Raw genomic sequence first — 20,314 nt, 5'->3', positions numbered from 1 at the left:
CAAAAATGATTAAGACAATCAATGTAGAGAATAGTCTACTTAGAGACATTGTCAGAATGTCTGTATTACCACATGTACTATAATAGATACACATACACTATATGCCATGATTTTTCTAAAGTACCAGAATAGAAATATTTTTAAATGTTACAGGACACTACTTGCCAGGAAGAGTTGAAGAAAGTCCAATAGAGGAAGAACAAACTGAGCTGGATTTTGAAGCATGGAATTTCAGATTAAAGAAAAGAAGAAAAGGCCAGGTGTGGTGGCTCACACCTGTAATCCCAGCACTTTGGGAGACCAAGGCAGGCAGATCAGGAGGTCAGGAGATTGAGATCATCCTGGCTAATATGGTGAAACCTCGTCTCTACTAAAAACACAAAAAATTAGCTGGGCGTGGTGGCAGGTGCCTGTAATCCCAGCTACTCGGGAGGCTGAGGCATGGGAATCGCTTGAACCTGGGAGGCGGAGATTGCAGTAAGCCGAGATCGCGCCACTGCGACACTGCACTCCAGCCCGGGGGACAGAGTGAGACTCTGTCTCAAAAGAAAAAAAGAAGAAGAAATATGCAAAATTATGTAGGTCCAAAATAAAATAGGATAGAGTTTATGGTATTTTAGGGAGTGGTGGTGATTGGTCTGGGATAAGATCTTGAAGGATTTTCAGCTTACTCAAGTCTGAACTCTACCCTCTATGCCAGGAATTGGCAAGGTTTTTCTGTAAAGAACTAGACAATATGTACTCAGATGGTTACGGAAGCTTGATTAAATGGCTGATTTCTGAATTAAGTATGGCGTTTGAGACTCTGCCTAGGGAGAGTGCTCAGGTCATGCTTATATGAAAATGTGTCATTATTTTTTCCTCTTGCCCTCGCACATGTCCCTTGGTTTCCTTTTGTGTGTGTGTGTGTGTGTGTGTGTGTGTGTGTGTTTTGAGTAGAGACGGGGTTTCACTGTGTTAGCCAGGATGGTCTCGATCTCCTGACGTCGTGATCCGCCCACCTCGGCCTCCCAAAGTGCTGGGATTACAAGCGTGAGCCACCGCACCCGGCCCCCTTGGTTTCCTAAGCTGAGGTTTTGAAAATGAAATTTTTTTTTTTTTTTTTTTTTTTTTTGAGACGGAGTCTTGCTCTGTCACCCAGGCTGGAGTGCAGTGGCACAATCTCGGCTCACTGCAAACTCCGCCTCCCGGGTTCATGCCATTCTCCTGCCTCAGCCTCTCCGAGTAGCTGGGACTACAGGCGCCCGCCACCACGCCCGGCTAATTTTTTGTATTTTTAGTAGAGACGGGGTTTCACCGTGGTCTCGATCTCCTGACCTCGTGATCCGCCCGCCTCGGCCTCCCAAAGTGCTGGGATTACAAGCGTGAGCCACCGCGCCCGGCCGAAAATGAAATTTTGACAATTGAGCCAAAATGCCCTCTATAAGCACGTGTATTTCCTTCTTTAAAGAATTCCCTCTCAGGAATAAGAACGATTGTTCTCCAATGTATTGTAAGACTTGGGGTTCGACCATTAACGCATTAGTCCAGTTCAATAAGCTTCATTTTTTTCGTTGGTAGCAGGGTCCATTTTATGGGAGAACATACCAGTAAGTTCCTTGCCTTCGTGGAAGTTTAAGTTTATTAAAAGCAGTTACAGATATATTACGGATGTATTATACAGGAAGTTTCTCAAGAGGCAAGAAGGTTCAGCAAGTTCATTGTCTTAATTACAATTTTTTTTTTTTTGAGACAGAGTCTCTCTGTCACCCAAGCTGGAGTGCAGTGGTGCAATCTCGGCTCACTGCAGCCTCCATCTCCCAGGTTCAAGTAAATTCTCTTCCTCAGCCTCCCGAGTAGCTTGGATTACAGGCACCCACCACCATGCCTGGCTAATTTTTGTATTTTTAGTAAAGATGGGGTTTCACCATCTTGGCCAGGCTGGTCTTGAACTCCTGACCTCATGATCTACCCACCTCGGCCTCCCAAAGTGCTGAGATTACAGGTGTGAGCCACTGTGGCCAGCCTACAACAACTTTTTTTTTTTTTTTTTTGAGACAGAGTCTTGCTCTATCACCCAAGCTGGAGTGCAGTGGCGTGATCTCAGCTCATTGCAACCTCCACCTGCTGAGTTCAAATGATTCTTGTACTTCAGCTTCCCAAGTAGCTGGAATTGCAGGTGTGCACCACTATGCCTGGCTAATTGTTGTATTTTTAGTAAACACGGGGTTTCGCCATGTTGGCCAGGCTGGTCTCAAACTCCCGAACTCAGGTGATCCGCCCACCTCAGCCTCCCAAAGTGCCGGGATTACAGGCGTGAGCCACCGCGCCCATCCAATTAGAATAACTTTTTGCATGTTGTATTTTTTTTTTTTTTTTTTTTTTTTTTTGGGACGGAGTCTCGCTCTTTCACCCAGGCTGGAGTGCGGTGGCGCGATCTCGGCTCACTGCAAGCTCCACCCCCCGGGGTTCACGCCATTCTCCTGCCTCAGCCTCCCGCGTAGCTTGGACTACAGGCGCCTGCCACCTTGCCCGGCTAATTTTTTGTATTTTTAGTAGAGACGGGGTTTCACCGTGTTAGCCAGGATGGTCTCGATCTCCTGACCTCGTGATCCGCCCGCCTCGGCCTCCCAAAGTGCTGGGATTACAGGCGTGAGCCACCGCGCCCGGCCTACATGTTGTATTTTTAAACTTCATAACTTATAATCTAAAATTTATGCTTAGCACAGCTAACTTTGGAGACATACCAAGAATGGCGCAATGATTCAGCAGCTATTCATGGTAAGACGAGAGCAGCTAGGTGTAACCTGTATGAAACCTGCATCTCACAACCACAGCTCCTTCTCCCCAGCCTTCCAGCCCTGGTGTTTCCCATCGGAGGCCATGTGGCCTGGAACACAGAGGCTGGGCTGCCCAAGGACAGGCCCCCTGACCTGCAAAAAGGACAGTCTTATCACAGATGCGCAATCCTTGGCACTTCCCTGTGGCGTCTGCAGTTCTGAGACTGATTTTCTTCTATAAATGTGAAAAGATAGGGGATGATAGGAAACTCGGATATAGGGCAGAACAATGTTACTTGGGCCATCTCTTACACCTCATTGAAACAGAAATTGAAGGAAGTGGACAGCTGGCATGGGAACCCCGACTTATACCCCTTTTGCTGTTCCACGTGTCGCTTGAGGTGGAGGCCCTTCCTTGTCCCTTCGCCCCCCACCCCGGAGCCCCTTGATGTTTCCTTTCTCAACTGAATGCTTAGATTGGGGAACTGGAGGTGCCTGGAGAGGGAGGTCGGGAAGAAGAGACTATTCCTGTTGGTTCCTTCCCAGAGATGGGAGATGGTGAACAGGCATGTGGAGGGCGGAATAATGGTCCCCAAAGATGTCCACATCCTCATCCTCAGAGTCTGTGAACCTAAGAATGTGCTGCCTGACATACAAAAGGGACTTTGCAGATGTGAGTAAGTTAAGAGCCCTGATGTGGGGAGATTGTCTTGCATTGTTGGGCCAGGTGGCCTTATACCGTCACAGGGTCCTCAAAAGATGGAGCAGAGGCAGAAGATTCAGTACCAGAGAGACAAGAAGGATGCAGCCAACCTTGCTGGAGGACGGTGCCCTGAGCCAAAGAATGGGAGTGGCCTCTAGAAGCTGGGAAAGGCAAGGAAATGGATTCTGCCCTGGAGCCTCGAGAAGGACCCCAGCGCTGCTGATAACTTGACTTTAGTCAGTGAGACTGACTTTCAACTTCTGACCAGCAGGACTATAAGAAAATAAATTTAGATGTGATTTTTAAAAATTTATTTATTTTTAGAGATAGGGGGGGTCTCGCTATGTTGGCCAGGCTAGAGTGCAGTGATTATTCACAGGCATGATCATAGCGCATGCACTGCAGCCTCGAACTCCTGGGCTCCAGTGATCCTCCCGCCTCAGCCCCTTGAGCAGCTGGGACTACAGGTGCGCACCACCACGCATAGCTAAATCTGGGTTGTGTGGAGTCACTAGGTTAGTGATAATGTGTTACAGTGGTAAGAACAACCTAATACAGGAAATAAAAGGAGTTGTCAGATTCTTTGAATGCCCAACCCTAAGCAGGCACTTACCCTGTTCCCAGAAAGAGCCAGGTCCAGCTGCGTTTTCTCTTGGCCCAATAACGAGAAGCAGACAAACGGGGAAAAAAGAGAATTTATTGCTGTAACGGGAAGGTCAGAGATAATCCCACCAGACCAACTCAAAGTGTTTGATTTTCTTAGTGCTTACACAGGTTTGGGTTATGTGCCTGTGTGCGGTATTGCACTAAGTCTATGAGTAACTAATTTTGTTTCAACTAGAAAGAGACCAAAAAAGTGCTTTCTAAGTCTAATCAAGCTGGGAGGTCCCCAGTACCTTCAAGGCCTGTCTCCTAAATTCTATTTATTGAGGACTGTGGTACCAGAGTGTTTATTTATTTATTTATTTTTGAGACGGAGTGCCGCTCTGTTGCCCAGGCTGGAGTGCAGTGGCGCAATCTTGGCTTGCTGCAACCTCCGCCTCCCGGATTCAAACGATTCTCCTGCATCAGCCTCCCAAGTCGCTGGGACTACAGGTGTGTGCCACCATGCCTGGCTGATTTTTCTATTTTTAGTAGAGACAGGGTTTCACCATGTTGGCCAGGCTGGCCTCGAACTCCTGACCTCAGGTGATCTGCCACCTCAGCGTCCCAAAGTGCTGGGATTTCAGGCATGAGCCACTGTGCCCAGCCAGGAGTGTTTATTTCTATCTTATCTTATTTACAGTTTGGTCTGGAGAGCTGCCTTAGACTCTCCAATACATCTTTTCAAACAGCTGCCTCTGTTATCTTGACTTGCTCCAGGTTTGGAAGAAGCCTGTGTAGGATCTGTGTTTCATTTCTGGCTTTGATGTCTGGGTGTCAGTTTCCCTGGGGTTAATTATTAGCTTAATGTGAAGGCAGCATTGTGGAAATTTCTCTGCATAGTTCGGGTGCTATTCAGATCTGTCTGTGTGACTGTCATGCAGGCCTGTCTGTGTGACTGTGAGGGAGCATTGACCTGCCACCACCTCCCTCTGGAAGCATCGAGTCCCCAGCTGTCTTTGGGCATTGCTAGGTCATAGCAGCCACAGCACACCTGGTGGGCCTGCCTCTTTCCATGCAGCTTTACCTATCTGCCTTCGGCCCAGGATGTCATGAGGCCTGCTGTGTGTCAGGAGAAGTGTTGTTAGCTGGTTGGATGAGGGTCACCCAGAGCTTATAGGTGTGGAGGGGAGGGGCATCCTATAACTAAACAAATGGCTGCAGACTTGGCAATTCATCTTTCAGAAGAAGAGCCAGTGGTCAGGCTGTCAGCTGATCTCTTTGAGGTTGGACGCATTTACCGAAAATGTGTGGCTTGAATTTCCTGCTTTGAATTTTGGAACAGCATGTTTTTCAAACCTTTCTTCCACTTTCTGGGCATTTCTTATTAATCTTTTTGGTCAAAAGCCTTATCTTGATTATCTTTTTGGTCAAAAGCCTTATCTTGATTATGTTTTCTTTCTAAGACAAAAGGCTCCCTGTGAAGTATCTGCTTGGGGAAGGGAGGAGTTGTGGCTGTTTCTTCCAGGTCTCCAAAGGCTCCCTGTGAAGTACCTGCTTGGGGAAAGCAGAGGTTGTGGTTGTTTCTTCCAGGTCACCCCAAAGAGAGGGATTCTGATATTGGTGGTGTTTCCGGGGGAGTATAGTCTTTCTCTGTTTATTGCCCCCTAACCTTTTTTTTTTTTGAGACAGAGTCTCTCTCTGTCGCCCATGCTGGAGTGCAATGGCGCGATCTCAGCTCCCTGCAACCTCTGCCTCCTGGGTTCTCCTGCCTCAACGTCCTGAGTAGCTGGGATTACAGGCACTCACCACCGCACCTGGCTAACTTTTATATTTTTAGTAGAGACAGAGTTTCACCATGTTGGCCACACTGGTCTCGAACTCCTGACCTCAAGTGATCTGCCTTCCTTAGCCTCCCACAGTGCTGGGATTATAGGTGTGAGCCACTGAGCTCAGGCCGTATTGTCCTCTAACTTTAATGTGTGTGAGAAGCAGTTGGAAAGCTTGTTTAAAATGCAGATTTCCTGGGGGCCTCAGGACCTGCATTTTAACCAGCACCCAGTGATTGTGATGCTGGGGGTCCTTGAGAGACACAACTCTGATGGTGCCCAGAAGTTGGCGCTCCTTGCCCTCCCCTGCAGCGTGGGCTTTGCATACCTGATTTAGGGTGTTTGTGTGTTTGTGCGTGTGTAGTGTGTGCATGTGTGCACCTATTTGCAGACATTTACCAGACACTCCCTTGGTACTAAATCTGAAGCTAACATGTGTCACATGATCACCACGTTAATCTTCGCCACAGCCCTGTGGGTGTATCATTATTGACCCCTTATGCCTGAAAAACTCAAGCTCAGACATGTGAAGTGACCTGCCCCGAGCCTAATGCATTTACTAATGGTAGAATTGGGACCCCAGTCCGGCCAGACTCCAGGGCCCAGGACCTGTTCATAACAACTGGGACCCGCAGGTGGAAAGGCTGCCCCAGGCGCCTCTTTTCTTTTTGCGCTGCCTGTACCAGTAGGGCCATCTTTGTAGCCAAAAGTCGGGGGTGTGGGGCCGTACCCAGGGGGACCTGGTAATGCCATTTCTGCACTTTGACAAAAACTGAGTTGTATGAATGACTTAGGTAATGTGCATTGAAACATTTTTGTAATTATTTCTCTCTCTCCTCCCTTCCCCCCTCTTCTTTTTCTCTGTCCCCCTCAAGACCCTCTTTCCCAGCTGCCCACTCCTCAGCACCCGAAGATTCGCCTGTACAACGCAGAGCAGGTCCTGAGTTGGGAGCCAGTGGCCCTGAGCAATAGCACGAGGCCTGTTGTCTACCGAGTCCAGTTTAAATAGTAAGCCGGTATTTCTGTTGGATCCTTGCTGGGAGCTGTGGGGGCATCGTGCGGAACCCTAGGGCCACATACTGGTTCCTGCCTCTGTGCAGGGTTTGTTATCAAACCCGTGGGAAACACATCGTTCTTGGAGCTTGTAAAATCTCTGAGGACAGAGGTTTCACAGCCTCCCACTCATCTGAAGGCTTAAACTACACTGGCGGTCAGGACTCCACTGTCTAACCACACGGGTTCTTGCTTTGGTGGAAAGTTTATTCTTTCTCTGGTTTCAGGAGAAAGGTTGTAAAAATAGGCTTCTACCATGGAAGAGCCGGAGGCAGCTTTTAGTCTTCATCTTCGGGCTTAAAAATCGGATTGATTTAACCTTATAGACCAAATATGGCCTGATCAGAAATTTGTTTGGTTAATTACAATGAATTCTGAGTTTCTCAACTGGTTTTCCATTTTGCATATTATCCTGGCTCTTTCATCTGTCTCTTGCCTCTTCAAGCTTTTGCAGAATTGGCCATCACTTGATTTGCAATATAAATACATATAGAAAGCGGGCAAAGTCCACATCCTTTGTTATTTTTTGTTTACGTTGTTAAGTAGGTTAATTGAAGAGTAAGGTGAAGTTATTGGCTGAGTCATTTTGTACTATTCGGTAAACCAAATGTAAAGACATGATGATGTCCATTGCTTGTGAGATGGGACTGGTTCATGTGTGTTCACCTGATGCTGTCTGCAGAATCAATTAGCATAGCCCTTTCAAAGAGGAATTCTACCAGACATTTGAAGTCATGGAAATGTCCATAGTAGTTTTCCTGTGTGTGTGTGTGTGTGTGTGTGTGTGTGTGTGTGTGTGTACACGCACGCCCGCGTGTGCATGTGTGTCTGTTTGTTGTTGTTTTGAAACAGAGTTTCCCTCCATCGCCTAGGCTGGAGTGCAATGGCATGATCTCAGCTCACTGCAACTTCCACCTCCTGGGTTCAAGTGATTCTCATGCCTCCTGAGTAGCTGGGACTACAGGCATGAGCTACCACGGCTGGCTAATAGGTATATTTTTAGTAGAGATGGGGTTTTGCCATGTTGGCCAGGCTGGTCTCAAATTCCTGGCGTCAAGTGATCTGCCCGCCTGGGCCTCCCAAAGTGCTGGGATTGCAGGTGTGAGCCACTGTGCCCAGCCTTCATAGTAGTTTTATCCTACACAGATAATTCAACCCCCTATCAAAAAAAAGAGAGACAAAAACTATAATCATGAAGAGATACATGGAAGTGTATATTCATATCCATCAGTAGGAAAGTGACAAATTGTAGCCTGCTTACTTACGCTTGAACACTAAACCACAGACAGCCACTAGAAGGGATAATTAGATGTCATCTGGTAGAAATTGCAACTCTGTAAACTTTGGCATGTATTTGTATTTTTTATTATTTTTGTTACTTAAAAAAAATTTTATTCACTTTCATACTGAAAAGTTGCAAGTGGTGTGTATTTGTTGTCAAGAATAGAAAGGGGCTGATCACGGTGGCTCACACCTGTAAAAGAATAGAAAAGTAGGCCAGACACGGTGCCTCACGCCTATAATCCCAGCACTTTGGGAGGCCGAGACGGGTGGATCACGAGGTGAGGAGATCGAGACCATTCTGGCTAACACGGTGAAACCCCGTCTCTACTAAAAATACAAAAAATTAGCCGGGTGTGGTGGCGGACGCCTGTAGTCCCAGCTACTCGGGAGGCTGAGGCAGGAGAATGGCGTGAACCCAGGAGGCGGAGCTTGCAGTGAACCGAGATCATGCCACTGCACTCCAGGCTGGGCAACAGAGTGAGACTCCATCTCAAAAAAAAAAAAAAAAAAAAAGAAAAGTAATGTGGAAAAATGACAGGCAATTGATTTTTTAGAGGAGTAGGTTTCCAGGTAATTTTTTTTTTTTTTTTGAGACGGAGTCTCTGTCGCCCAGGCTGGAATGCAGTGGCACGATCTTGGCTCACTGCGACCTCCACCTCCCAGGTTCAAGCAATTCTTATACCTCAGCCTTCTGTGTAGCTGGGATTACAAGTGTGCACCACCCCACCCAGTTCAGATAACTTCTTACTGTTTTTTTTTTTTTTTTTTTTTCAAGACAAGGTCTCACTCTGTCCCCCAGGCTGGAGTGCAGTGGCATGATCATGGCTCAATGCAGCCTCAACTTCCTGGGCTCAAGAGATCGTCCCACTTCAACCTCCCAAGTAGCTGGGACTATGGGCGCACACCACTGTACCCAGCTAATTTTTAATTTTTTGAAGAGATGGGGTTTTGCCACGTTGCCCAGGCTGGCCTCGAACTCCTGGGCTCAAGTGATCCAACCCATCTCAACCTCCCAAAGTGCTGGGATTACAGGCATGAGCCATCACACTGGCCTTTCTTATTCGTTTTTAAATGTCCGTTGTAACAGTATTGGCTTAACAGAAACAGGTGCTAAACTGAGGTTTGAGAGTTATCTCTAAATCACATTGATCTGTTCCTCCAGTAGTTATAAATTACGAACATTAAGTCACCTGTAATTAATGGAGCAATCCACCAGAACAGGCTACACAATTTGCAAGACCCAAAGCAAAATGAAAATGTGAGACCCTTTATTTAAAAAGTAGTAAGCATTTCAAGATGAGGCCGGGTGCGGTGGCTCACGCTTGTAATCCCAGCACTTTGGGAGGCCGAGGCGGGTGGGTCACGAGGTCAGGAGATCGAGACCACGGTGAAACCTCGTCTCTACTAAAAGTACAAAAAATTAGCCGGGCGTGGTGGCGGGCGCCTGTAGTCCCAGCTACTCGAAGAGGCTGAGGCAGGAGAATGGCGTGAACCCGGGAGGCGGAGCTTGCAGTGAGCCGAGATCGCGCCACTGCACTCCAGCCTGGGTGCCTGGGTGACAGAGCGAGACTCTGTCTCAAAAAAAAAAAAAAAAAAAAAAAAGAATTTCAAGATGGCAACCGCAGAGCATCAAATGAAGTGCCTTTCTAAGAACGGGCTTGATGTGAGCGCACAGATCACATGTCATGAAGTTGGCCCTACCCTCAGCATTCAGCAAACATTATACCCTAGAGCTAAACAAGAAGCTTATTGTGAGAGTCACGGCTGATGTATTGACTTAGCGTTGACAGCTGATTTATGGGCTTAGCATTCCTTGGCCTTGAACAAGGAAGTATGTTTACTGGTTTTCAGAGGAGGTGCTTCTAAAAATAGGATAAAATGTTATTGCATTAAAAAAAAAAGAAAACCTTTGATAGAGTTTCATATGATAAAATAACCTGTTTCACTTTGTCTTCTTTTCAAAAAGCATTTTGTAGATATTTTCTCAGGGATAAAGGTTGGTTTTATTTTTTATTTTTATTTATTTATTTATTTTGAGACAGAGTCTTGCTCTGTCATCCAGGCTGGAGTACAGTGGCGTGATCTCAGCTCACTGCAACTTTCGGCTCACTGCAACCTCCAGCTCACTGCAACTTCTACCTCCCGAATTCAAGCGATTCTCCTGCCTCAGACTCCTGAGTAGCTAGGATTACAGGCACCAGCCACTACGCTCGGCTGATTTTTATATTTTTAGTAAAGACAGCTTTTCACCATGTTGGCCAGGCTGGTCTCGAACTCCTGACCTCAGGTGATCCGCCCACCTAGCCTCCCAAAGTGCTGGAATTACAGGTGTGAGCCACCACGCCCGGCCTGGAGGTTGGTTTTAGTAAAAGAAACGTAGGTTAGGGTACCTATGAATGTTCCTGTTAGAAAAAGGTGAAATTGAGGATGATTTTCTTTTTCAGTTTGTAGATTTGATAATGGAAGAGGGCCTTTGCATTTGTTTTTAGATACTTTATTTTAGATACAAACATGTGTTTGGGACTTTTTATTAGTTTTGAGGCTTGTGAGACTTAAATTTCCACCCTGTTTCTCTACAATAAAGCATTGCTATGATTAAAAATGAAGATGCCTTTGTTTTTTGACAGTCAGAGTAGCAAGACCAAAATTACATGAAGCACTTGATGGGAGAATTTCAAGTCTAAATCATGGGTAGCAGACAGTGGCTTGCAGGCTATTTGGCTCCCAGTGTTTAATTTTTTTTCTTCAATTAGTTGCCAACATTAAGAAATCTGGACTTTTCAGTTAGAAAAAAATAATAATAAATAACAGGAAAAAAAAAACCCAATCCTGATTTCAGTTTTCCTTGAAAATGCAGACAGTCGGGCAGCAAGGCCTCTTCCAGATCATGCCTCCTGGTCTACTGCCAGCCCCTCTCTCAGACCTGCCCAGCCCTGTCTTCTCAAACATTTGTTTTTCGTTTTCTTCTGATTTTAATAGCAATCCATGTTCTTTATAGAAAATCTGGACAATCTAGAAAAGTAGAAAAAAAAAATTAAAATAACCTGTTGTTCTACACTCTAAGAATAATCACTATTCTCATTTTATTATTTTATTTTACTTTTTATTTTATCTTATTTATTTGAGACGGAGTCTTACTCTGTTGTCCAGGCTGGACTGCAGTGGCGCGACCTCAGCTCACTGAAACCTCCGCCCCATGGGTTCAAGTGATTCTCCTGCCTCAGCCTTCCAAGTAGCTGGGAATACAGGCGCCCGCCACCGTGCCTGGCTAATTTATTTGTATTTTTAGTAGAGATGTGGTTTCACCACATTACCTAGGCTGGATTAGAACTCCTGAACTGAAGTGATCTGCCCGCCTCAGCCTCCCAAAGTGCTGGGATTACAGGTGTGAGCCACTGCACCCGGCCATTATTCTCATTTTAGACTTTTGTTCTAAATTCATTCTCTTGTTTGAAAGTGTGTGTGTGTGTGTGTGTGTGTGTGTGTGTGTGTGTGTGTGTGTAAACCAAACCAGACTGGGGTCATACTTCTGGGGTGTATTTCCTTTTTTTCTTTTAATTTGACATAGTTAAATGTGAACATTTTTTCATGTAATTATTTCTGTGTGGACATTGTATGTTTCATTATGTGACATGTCACATGTGTTGTATTTAACTTTTCCCCACTCATGGGCGTAGACAGTTGGCAGCTTGTGCCTGTCTTAAGTCATGTCCTCATACATGAATCATATCTGGTTATTTTCTTACACTTCTAGAAGAGAGGTTGCTGGGTCAAAGGGGATGGACTCACTTAACGTTTTTGTGAGTGACATCACAAAGGCTGGACATAGCTCTTGAGTCCCAGGGACAGGCTGAGCCCCGGCAGTGGCGGGTGTGAGGAAGAGCCGTGCACGCTGCTGTTGGAGGAGGAGGAGCGGGGCGGTTAGACGGTCTTTAGGTATCTGTCTACCTTGAAAAAGAAATCACTCACCTCTCCCAGGGCACGCCCCTCACCCCCGACCTGAGAGGAGAGGCTCGTGGTTTGCGATCCCTCTCCCCATTAGGGTCTGTCACCCTGGGGCTGGGTAGTAGGTATCTATGGCGGGTGTCTTCATGGAAGCCCTGGCCACGCATCTTGAAGTGGCTTTCATCTTGTCCCTTGCAACTTAAACGAAAGATGCATCTTGGAGAGGGTTGGAGGTACAGTTAGAAGCATGTGTGGTACGTGAAAGCCGGTGGCCGCGGGGATACAGAGGGGTCTCCAGTCTCGTCTCCTGTCTCCCCATGGCCTTGCTTTCTGGGCCATAGTTGCTGTTGCAGGGGTATACTGTCCACTGCCCCTACTCAGGCTCCCAGCAGCCATCTCCTTGGCCTTTCTGAAGTCTGTCACCCGAGGCAAAGAGGTCAGAGCTGGGGACTAGAGTCCCACATGGGAGTGTGGCATTGGGACTCTGGGAAAGGCACTGTCATTCACAAGGATGTGTGGCCATGTATTTGGCAAGGTTTTCATATGGGTGAGACAAATCCTCTTTAAATGGGCAGCTGTGGGTGGAAAGAAACTCCGCACCAGCAGGAAGCAGGACTGGAGTTTGTATTAACACAGTTCCATTCCCAAAACATAGGCTACAGAGACTGAATTTGAAGTATTAAAATCAGTTATGGGATGGAATAGGAGAAAATATTTGCAAATCATATATCTGACAAGGGACTTGTATCCAGAATAGATAACGAACTCTTAAATTCAACAATTAAAAGACAAATAACCCAATTAAAAACCACAGCTGGGCACAGGGGATCACGCCTGTAATCCCAGCACTTTGGGAGGCCAAGGCAGGAGGATTACTTGAGTTTAGGAGTTCAAGACCAGCCTGGGCAACAAGGAGAGACCCCCAGCTCTCACTTTGGGAGGCCAAGGCAGGAGGATTACTTGAGTTTAGGAGTTCAAGACCAGCCTGGGCAACAAGGAGAGACCCCCAGCTCTACAAAGAAATTAAAAATAAAAATAACAGTAGCAGCTGAGCACAGTGGCTCATGCTTGTAATTTCAGCACTTTGGGAGGCCGAGGTGGGCAGATCACATGAGGCCAGGAGTTTGAGACCAGCCTGGCCAACATGGTTAAAACCCCGTTTCTACTAAAAATATAAAAATTAACCAGGCATGATGGTGCATGCCTGTAATCCCAGCACATTGGGAGGCCAAGGCAGGTGGATCACTTGAGGTCAGGAGTTGGAAACCAGCCTGGCCAACATGGTGACACCCCGTCTCTTCTAAAAATACAAAAATTAGCTGGGTGTGGTGGCTCACACCTATAGTTCCAGCTACTCGGGAGGCTGAGGCACGAGAATCACTTGAACCCAGGAGGTGGAGGTTGCTGTGAGCCGAGATTGCACTACTGCCCTCCAGCCTGGGTGACAGAGCAAAACTCCATCTCAAAAAAAAAAAAAAAAGGGTGGGGGAAACTGTATGGTATATATAAATTGTATCTCAATAAACCTGTGTTTTGAACAAAAGCTCTGGGGAAACTATTACACATGAAACAGAGAATTCTGTGAATTGAAATCCTTTTTTCCTTCCCAGCACCGACAGTAAATGGTTCATGGCTGACATCATGTCCATAGGGGTGAATTGTACACAGATCACAGCAACAGAGTGTGACTTCACTGCCACCAGTCCCTCAGCAGGCTTCCCAATGGATTTCAATGTCACTCTACGCCTTCGAGCTGAGCTGGGAGCACTCCATTCTGCCTGGGTGACAATGCCTTGGTTTCAACACTATCGGAATGGTAAGAGAACTTGGGTATAGAACTTCCTTTGTACTTTCCAGGTTTTCTTCACTTGCAGTATCAACTCCACACACCTCTGTCCTGCCTCTCACCCTAAATGCCCAGCAGACAAATGGGTAAGATGGTCAAACCCACACTCTGACCTTGGAGGCTAATGCTAAGGGAGTGTGATTTGCTAAACCAGGGGTTGGCCAACTACAGCCTGCAGGCCAAATCTGGCCCACCACTTGTTTTTGTAAATAAAGTTTTATCGGAACACACAGTTACATCCATCTTTTATTGTGTCTATGGCTGCTTTCACACTACAATGGTAGAGGAGTTGCAATAGCAACTGTTGAGCCTGCAAAGTCTAAATTTACTGTGGCTCTTTACTAAAAAAGTTTGCCAACCTCATGCTAGAAGGGATGCTAGCATATCTCTCTGATCACCCTCACTTATTCTGGTGCAACTTCTTTTATGTTGCAGAATAGGCACCTTGAATGGTGCCTGGCATGTAGTAGGTATTCAGTAAATATTTGTTGAATGACTGAGTGAACAAATATGTCCCCAGATATTGGAAGGAGACAGAAGAACCCTCAGATTCCAGTTCCTACATTTGTTCCTCCAGTAATTCATTTGTCACGTAGTCAGCCATGCCAGATGTTTCTTCCGTGTCTGGTTTATGCACACACAGGGCATGAAACTTACATGGATCTTGATTTAGACAAACTAATGTATAAGACAATTGAGGAAATGTGATCACTGTCTAGATATTTGATATATAATGAACAATTTTATTGTTGACTTATTTTCAGTGTTACAATGGTGTTTTCGTTATGATTTTTAAAGGGGGAGGTGGTCTGGTTAAGATGTGAAAGTTTATGTTATGTGTATTTTACCACAATAAAAAATTGGGGGAATAAAAAGAGTACCTGCCAGGCGTGGTGGCTCACGCCTGTAATCCCGGCACTTTGGGAGGCCGAGGCAGGCAGATCACTTGAGGGCAGGAGTTCGAGACCAGCCTGGCCAACATGGTGAAACCCCATCTCTACTAAAAATACAAAAATTAGCTGGATGTGGTGGTGCACACCTGTAATCCCAGCTACTTGGGAGGCTGAGGCAGGAGAATTGCTTGAACCTGGGAGGCGGAGTTTGCAGTGAGTCAAGATCACATCACTGCACTCCAGCCTGGGCGACAGAGCAAGACCCTGTCTCAAAAAAAATAAAAAATAAAAATAAAGTGTTCCTATATATCAGAGGTACATATTAAAGTATTTGCAGATGAAATGATGTGATGGCTGAGATTTGTTCAAAGAAATCAAAATAGGCTGGGCGTGGTGGCTCACACCTGTAATCCCAGCACTTTGGGAGGCCAGGGCAGGTGGATCACCTGAGGTCTGGAATTTGAGACCAGCCTGGCCAACATGGTGAGGCCCCATCTCTACTAAACATACAAAAAATTAGCTGGGCGTGGTGGCAGGCACCTGTAATCCCAGCTACTTGGGAGGCTGAGGCAGGAGAATCACTTGAACCAGGGGGGCAGAGGTTGTGGTGAGCCGAGATTGCACCATTGCACTCCAGCCTGGGCAATGAGAGTGAAACTCCATCTCAAAAAAAAACAAATCAAAATAATACAAAGAACAGGAGGGACAAGGACAAAGCTTCCAGGCGTAGAAGAAACAAAATTGGCCATAAGTTGACGGTTGATTCAGTTGGGTAATGAGTACATGAGTGTTTGTTAATGATCTTCTCTCTACATTTTTTTTTTTTTTTTTTTGAGATGGAGTCTTGCTCTGTCGCCCAGGCTGGAGTGCAGTGGCGCGATCTTGGCTCACTGCAAGCTCCGCCTCCTGGGTTCACACCATTCTCCTGCCTCAGCCTCCCGAGTAGCTGGGACTACAGGTGCCCGCCACCACACCCGGCTAATTTTTTGTATTTTTAGTAGAGACGGGGCTTCACCGTGTTAGCCAGGATGGTCTCGAGCTTGTGACCTCGTGATCTGCCCGCTTCGGCCTCCCAAAGTGCTGGGATTACAGGTGTGAGCCACCACGCCTGGCCGATCTTCTCTCTACTTTCTATGTGTTTGAAATTTTCTGTAATAAAAAGTTTGTTTTGTTGTTGTTGTTGTTGTTGTTTTGAGATGGAGTGTTGCGCTGTTGCCCAGGCTGGAGTGCAGTGGCGTGACCTCAGCTCACTGCAACCTCTGCCTCCCGGGTTCAAGTGATTCTCCCTCCTCAGCCTCCCGAGTAGCTGGGACTACAGGCACCCGCCACCATGCCCAGCTAATTTTTTGTATTTTTAGTAGAGACGGGATTTCACCATGTTGTCCAGGCTGGTCTCGAACTCCTGACCTCATGATCCTCTTGCCTCAGCCTCCCAAAGTGCTGGGATTACAGGCATGAGAGCCACCGTGCCCGGCCAATAAAAAGTTTTTTAGAAAGGGTCATGCCTGTAATCTTAGCCCATTGGGAGGCTGAGGTGGGAGGATTGCTTGAGCTCAGGAGATCAAGATGAACCTGGGGAACATAGCAAGACCCCATCTCTATTTTTTTTTAAGTTTTTTTTTTTTTTTTTTTAAATCAGTGGTTTGTGCTAGGTGCTGTGAGGGACAGAAACAGAGAAGACAGGGCAGTCCTGCCGGCTCCTTGTCTGCTGTGGACAAGCCATTTGTCCTTGGGTGCTAAACCACCCTCCATTTGAGCTATAAAGTGTCAAATAAGTGGGAATTAGGAGTATGCAAAGAAGTAAGGATGGCCGGGTGCGGTGGCTCACCCCTGCAATCCCAGCACTTTGGGAAGCTGAGGCAGGCAGATCATCTGTGGTCAGGAGTTCGAGACCAGTCTGGCCAACATGGTGGAACCCCCATCTCTACTAAAAATACAAAAGTTAGCCGGGTATGATGGCACACGACTGTAATCCCAGCTACTTGGAAGGCTGAGGCAGGAGAATCTCTTGAACCTGGGAGGTGGAGGTTGCAGTGAGTCAAGATTACACCATTGCACTCCAGCCTGGGTGACAGAACGAGGTTCCGTCGTTTAAAAAAAAAAAAAAAAAAAGGAATGATACTTAACCGCCACTGCCCAGGGATCAAGAGAACGTAACAGAAGCAGGATGTATCGTGACAGTGGGTCCAGCGCCAGCCAGCTGCCACTCCCGGCCGGAGTCAAGCACCCATGTTTCTGTTAGTTACTGGCTGGGTTGCTGTTCTCTGCCCACATGCTTGAAAAGCTTGACACAGTGGTGGTCTCACGTCACACTTGCCACTTTCACCTCTGCTGGTGGCATTAGAATCAGTAATGGATATGAAGGTGGTTTACCAAGTGGAGAAGTGAGATGGTGGTTGGAGGGGGCAGGCTTTAGCATCACCCCCGCCTGGGTTCATATCCCAACTCTGCCATGTATTGGCTGTGTTACTCTGGGCAAGTAGTGTCACCTCCCGGCTTCCGTTTCTTCATCCGAGAAATGGGGATAACCTTATTTGTTTTTTTGTTTTGTTTTGTTTTTTGAGACAGTCTCACTCTGTCGCTCAGGCTGGAGTGAAGTGGAGCGATCTTGGCTCACTGCAACCTCCGCTTCCAGGTTTAAGTGATTCTCGTGCCTCAGCCTCCCCAGTAGCTGGGATTACAGGCATGGGCCACCACACCCCAGTTAATTTTGGTTTTGTCTTTGTGAGATGGAGTTTCACTCTTGTCACCCAGGCTGGAGTGCAGTGGCCCGATCTCGGCTCACTGCAACCTCCGCCTCTCAGGTTCAAGCAATTCTCCTGCCTCAGCCTCCTGAGTAGCTGGGATTACTGGCATGCACCACCATGCCCAGCTAATTTTTGTATTTTTAGTAGAAACGGCATTTCTCCATGTTGGCCAGGCTGGTCTTGAACTCCTGACCTCAAGTGATCCGCCCACCTCAGCCTCCCAAAGTGCTGGGATTACAGGTATGAGCCACCATGCCCGGCCCGGGATACCCTTATTTGGCAGTGGCACTGATCGTGAGAGGCTTCGTGGAAAGGCCATTTACCTGGAGGCTCCACACATTGTCATCCAGTGTTCCCTGGAGGCAGCCTTCCTCCAGTGCTGTGAGAGGAGGCAGATTGTTCTCCCCTCTAGATGAGGTTTACTGGGTTCATGTCAGATTCCAGGCTGGGACTCTCTTCAGAAGGGCAGGTCTGAGCCCTGTGCTTTCAGCCGTGCAGTGGCCAGCTGTGGCTGGTGTCCACACTCCCATGTGCTAATGGAGATGCCCAAAGAATGTGTCCTACAGCCAGGCCCTGCAGGTGCTTCTGCAACGCGCTTCTGCACACTCTGCCCACTTAGCTGGGACAAGGGAAGCTGGAGAACGTGTGTGCTGGCGTCCCTGAGCAGGCTGAGTGGAAGAGCATTTTGTCACTAGCAGTCAATACACGAACATCACTGTGGCTGGTGGTGGGCCAGGCCTGACCCCACTTCTGCCACTGGGAGTTGTCTGGACTTAGCACCTCCACCAGAACAAATGAGGAGGTACAGCTACAAACTCAGCAGTTCTTTTGCACCGAGAGAAGCTTGGCCAGATCATACACCTAACCCTCACCAACCTGGGGTGCCCAGGGGAGAGAATCCAGCCCCGCTGTTGTGAACACACAGTGACAGGATTGTCTCCTTGTGTAAAATGTGCAGATATTGGTCTCCTAGAACTTCGAGGACCCACCCTGTACTTTGCTATGAGTTTCTCTGGTGAATTATACAATGTGCATGCTTACTTAATAAACGCTTGATAACCCCTCATTGATAGCACATCATGAGTCACAGTCCTAGCCTGACCTGTGAATTATGTGAAAAGCCTGAACAAATAGACTTACCATGGCAACACTTCTCCGTTATTGTGTTTGAATATAGCATGGGCGTGGTGGCTCACGCCTGGAATCCCAGTACTTTTGGAGGTCGAGGCAGAAGGATCACTTGAGCCCAGGAGTTCAGGACCAGTCTGGGCAACATGGGAAAACTCCAGCTTTACAAAAAAAAAAAAATTAGGCATGGTGGCAGGGGCCTGTAGTCTCAGGTACTCGGGAGGCTGAAGTGGTTGGATCACTAAAGCCTGGGAGTTCGAGGTTGCAATGAGCCACTATTGCATTATTGCACTCCAGCCTGGGCAACAGACCAAGACTCTGTCTCAAAAAAAATTTTTTTAATAAATAAATATACATAGTATTACAAGAAGCTAGGAGATAAATGTACATAAAGTTTATAAACACCACTTTTGCTCAGTTATATTGGAATTTTATATATATTGTAGGTAAGGACTAGCAAAATCATTTCTCCTCTGCAGGAAAATTTGACCTTTGGTTAACCTCCCAGTTTTTTTTTTTTTGTTTTTGTTTTTGTTTGTTTTTTTTTTTTTTGAGACGGAGTCTCGCTCTGTCGCCCAGGCTGGAGTGCAGTGGCGCAATCTCGGCTCACTGCAAGCTCTGCCTGACGGGTTCACGCCATTCTCCTGCCTCAGCCTCTCCGAGTAGCTGGAACTACAGGCGCCCGCCACCACGCCCGGCTAATTTTTTGTATTTTTAATAGAGACGGGTTTCACCATGGCCTCGATCTCCTGACCTCGTGATCCGCCCGCCTCGGCCTCCCAAAGTGCTGGGATTACAAGCGTGAGCCACCGCGCCCAGCATAAACCTCCCAGTTTTGTTTCTCTGGAAAGCTGACGCTAAAGGTGTCATGTCAACCATGTTACTAGGTGGCACTGCTTATGGTCACATGGCCTCTGATTGGTAAACTGCATCTCTGCTGTGACAATCCTAAATACTGGTAGAAAGCCACATCTCTAGGATCTGCTGGGCACGGTGATTCTTGTAATTGGGCATGTGCTTTGCGCGGGCCCTGGAAACAACTCCTAGGGAATTGTAGTAAGAGATACTGGCTCTGGCGGCCTTTCAGTCAGGGAGGCTTTTGCACCTGCCTGGTAGAATCTCACCTTCTGGCATCCGAGCTGCCCCCTGAGGAGCCAGAGGAACTTGCTGTGGGCCACACTGTGGACTGCCTCGAGGCCTCTCCTTCCACCTGGAGGCTGACTTGAAGGCAGCCTCACACCTAGAGCCGCCTCTTGTAGTCTTGTGCATCTGAAGTCAACCCCACTGCATATATAAATAGAAATATGGCCGGGCGCGGTGGCTCACGCCTGTAATCCCAGCACTTTGGGAGGCCAAGGTGGGCAGATCACCTGAGGTCAGGAGTTTGAAACCAGCCTGGCCAACATAGTGAAACCCTGTCTCTACTAAAAATACAAAAATTAGCCGGGTGTGGTGGCGTGTACCTGTAATCCCAGCTACATGAGAGGCTGATGCAAGAGAATTGCTTGAGCCCGGGAGGCGGAGGTTGCAGTGAGCCGAGATTGC

The 20,314-nt window shown here is 47.2% G+C and overlaps 1 protein-coding gene across 3 annotated transcripts in view; it reads left to right on the top strand.

Annotated features, from left to right (window-relative positions):
* IFNGR2 (interferon gamma receptor 2) overlaps positions 1-20,314 on the top strand; it is a 36,970-nt gene that overhangs the window by 5,952 nt on the left and 10,704 nt on the right. The window contains exons 2-4 of one of the 3 annotated variants that reach the window (XM_063639354.1): positions 154-321; positions 6,749-6,881; positions 13,766-13,971. In XM_063639354.1, coding sequence (XP_063495424.1) covers positions 154-321; positions 6,749-6,881; positions 13,766-13,971 — 507 coding nt within the window. Of the gene's footprint in view, positions 1-153; positions 322-6,748; positions 6,882-13,765; positions 13,972-20,314 lie in introns of those variants that run through there. The other 2 variants (XM_063639356.1, XM_055279570.2) reach the window with 2 other exon arrangements.

The sequence above is a fragment of the Symphalangus syndactylus genome, chromosome 5 (genome assembly GCF_028878055.3).
Source record: "Symphalangus syndactylus isolate Jambi chromosome 5, NHGRI_mSymSyn1-v2.1_pri, whole genome shotgun sequence".
Classification (NCBI taxonomy): domain Eukaryota; kingdom Metazoa; phylum Chordata; class Mammalia; order Primates; family Hylobatidae; genus Symphalangus; species Symphalangus syndactylus.
This window is presented reverse-complemented; position numbering and strand designations above follow the sequence as displayed.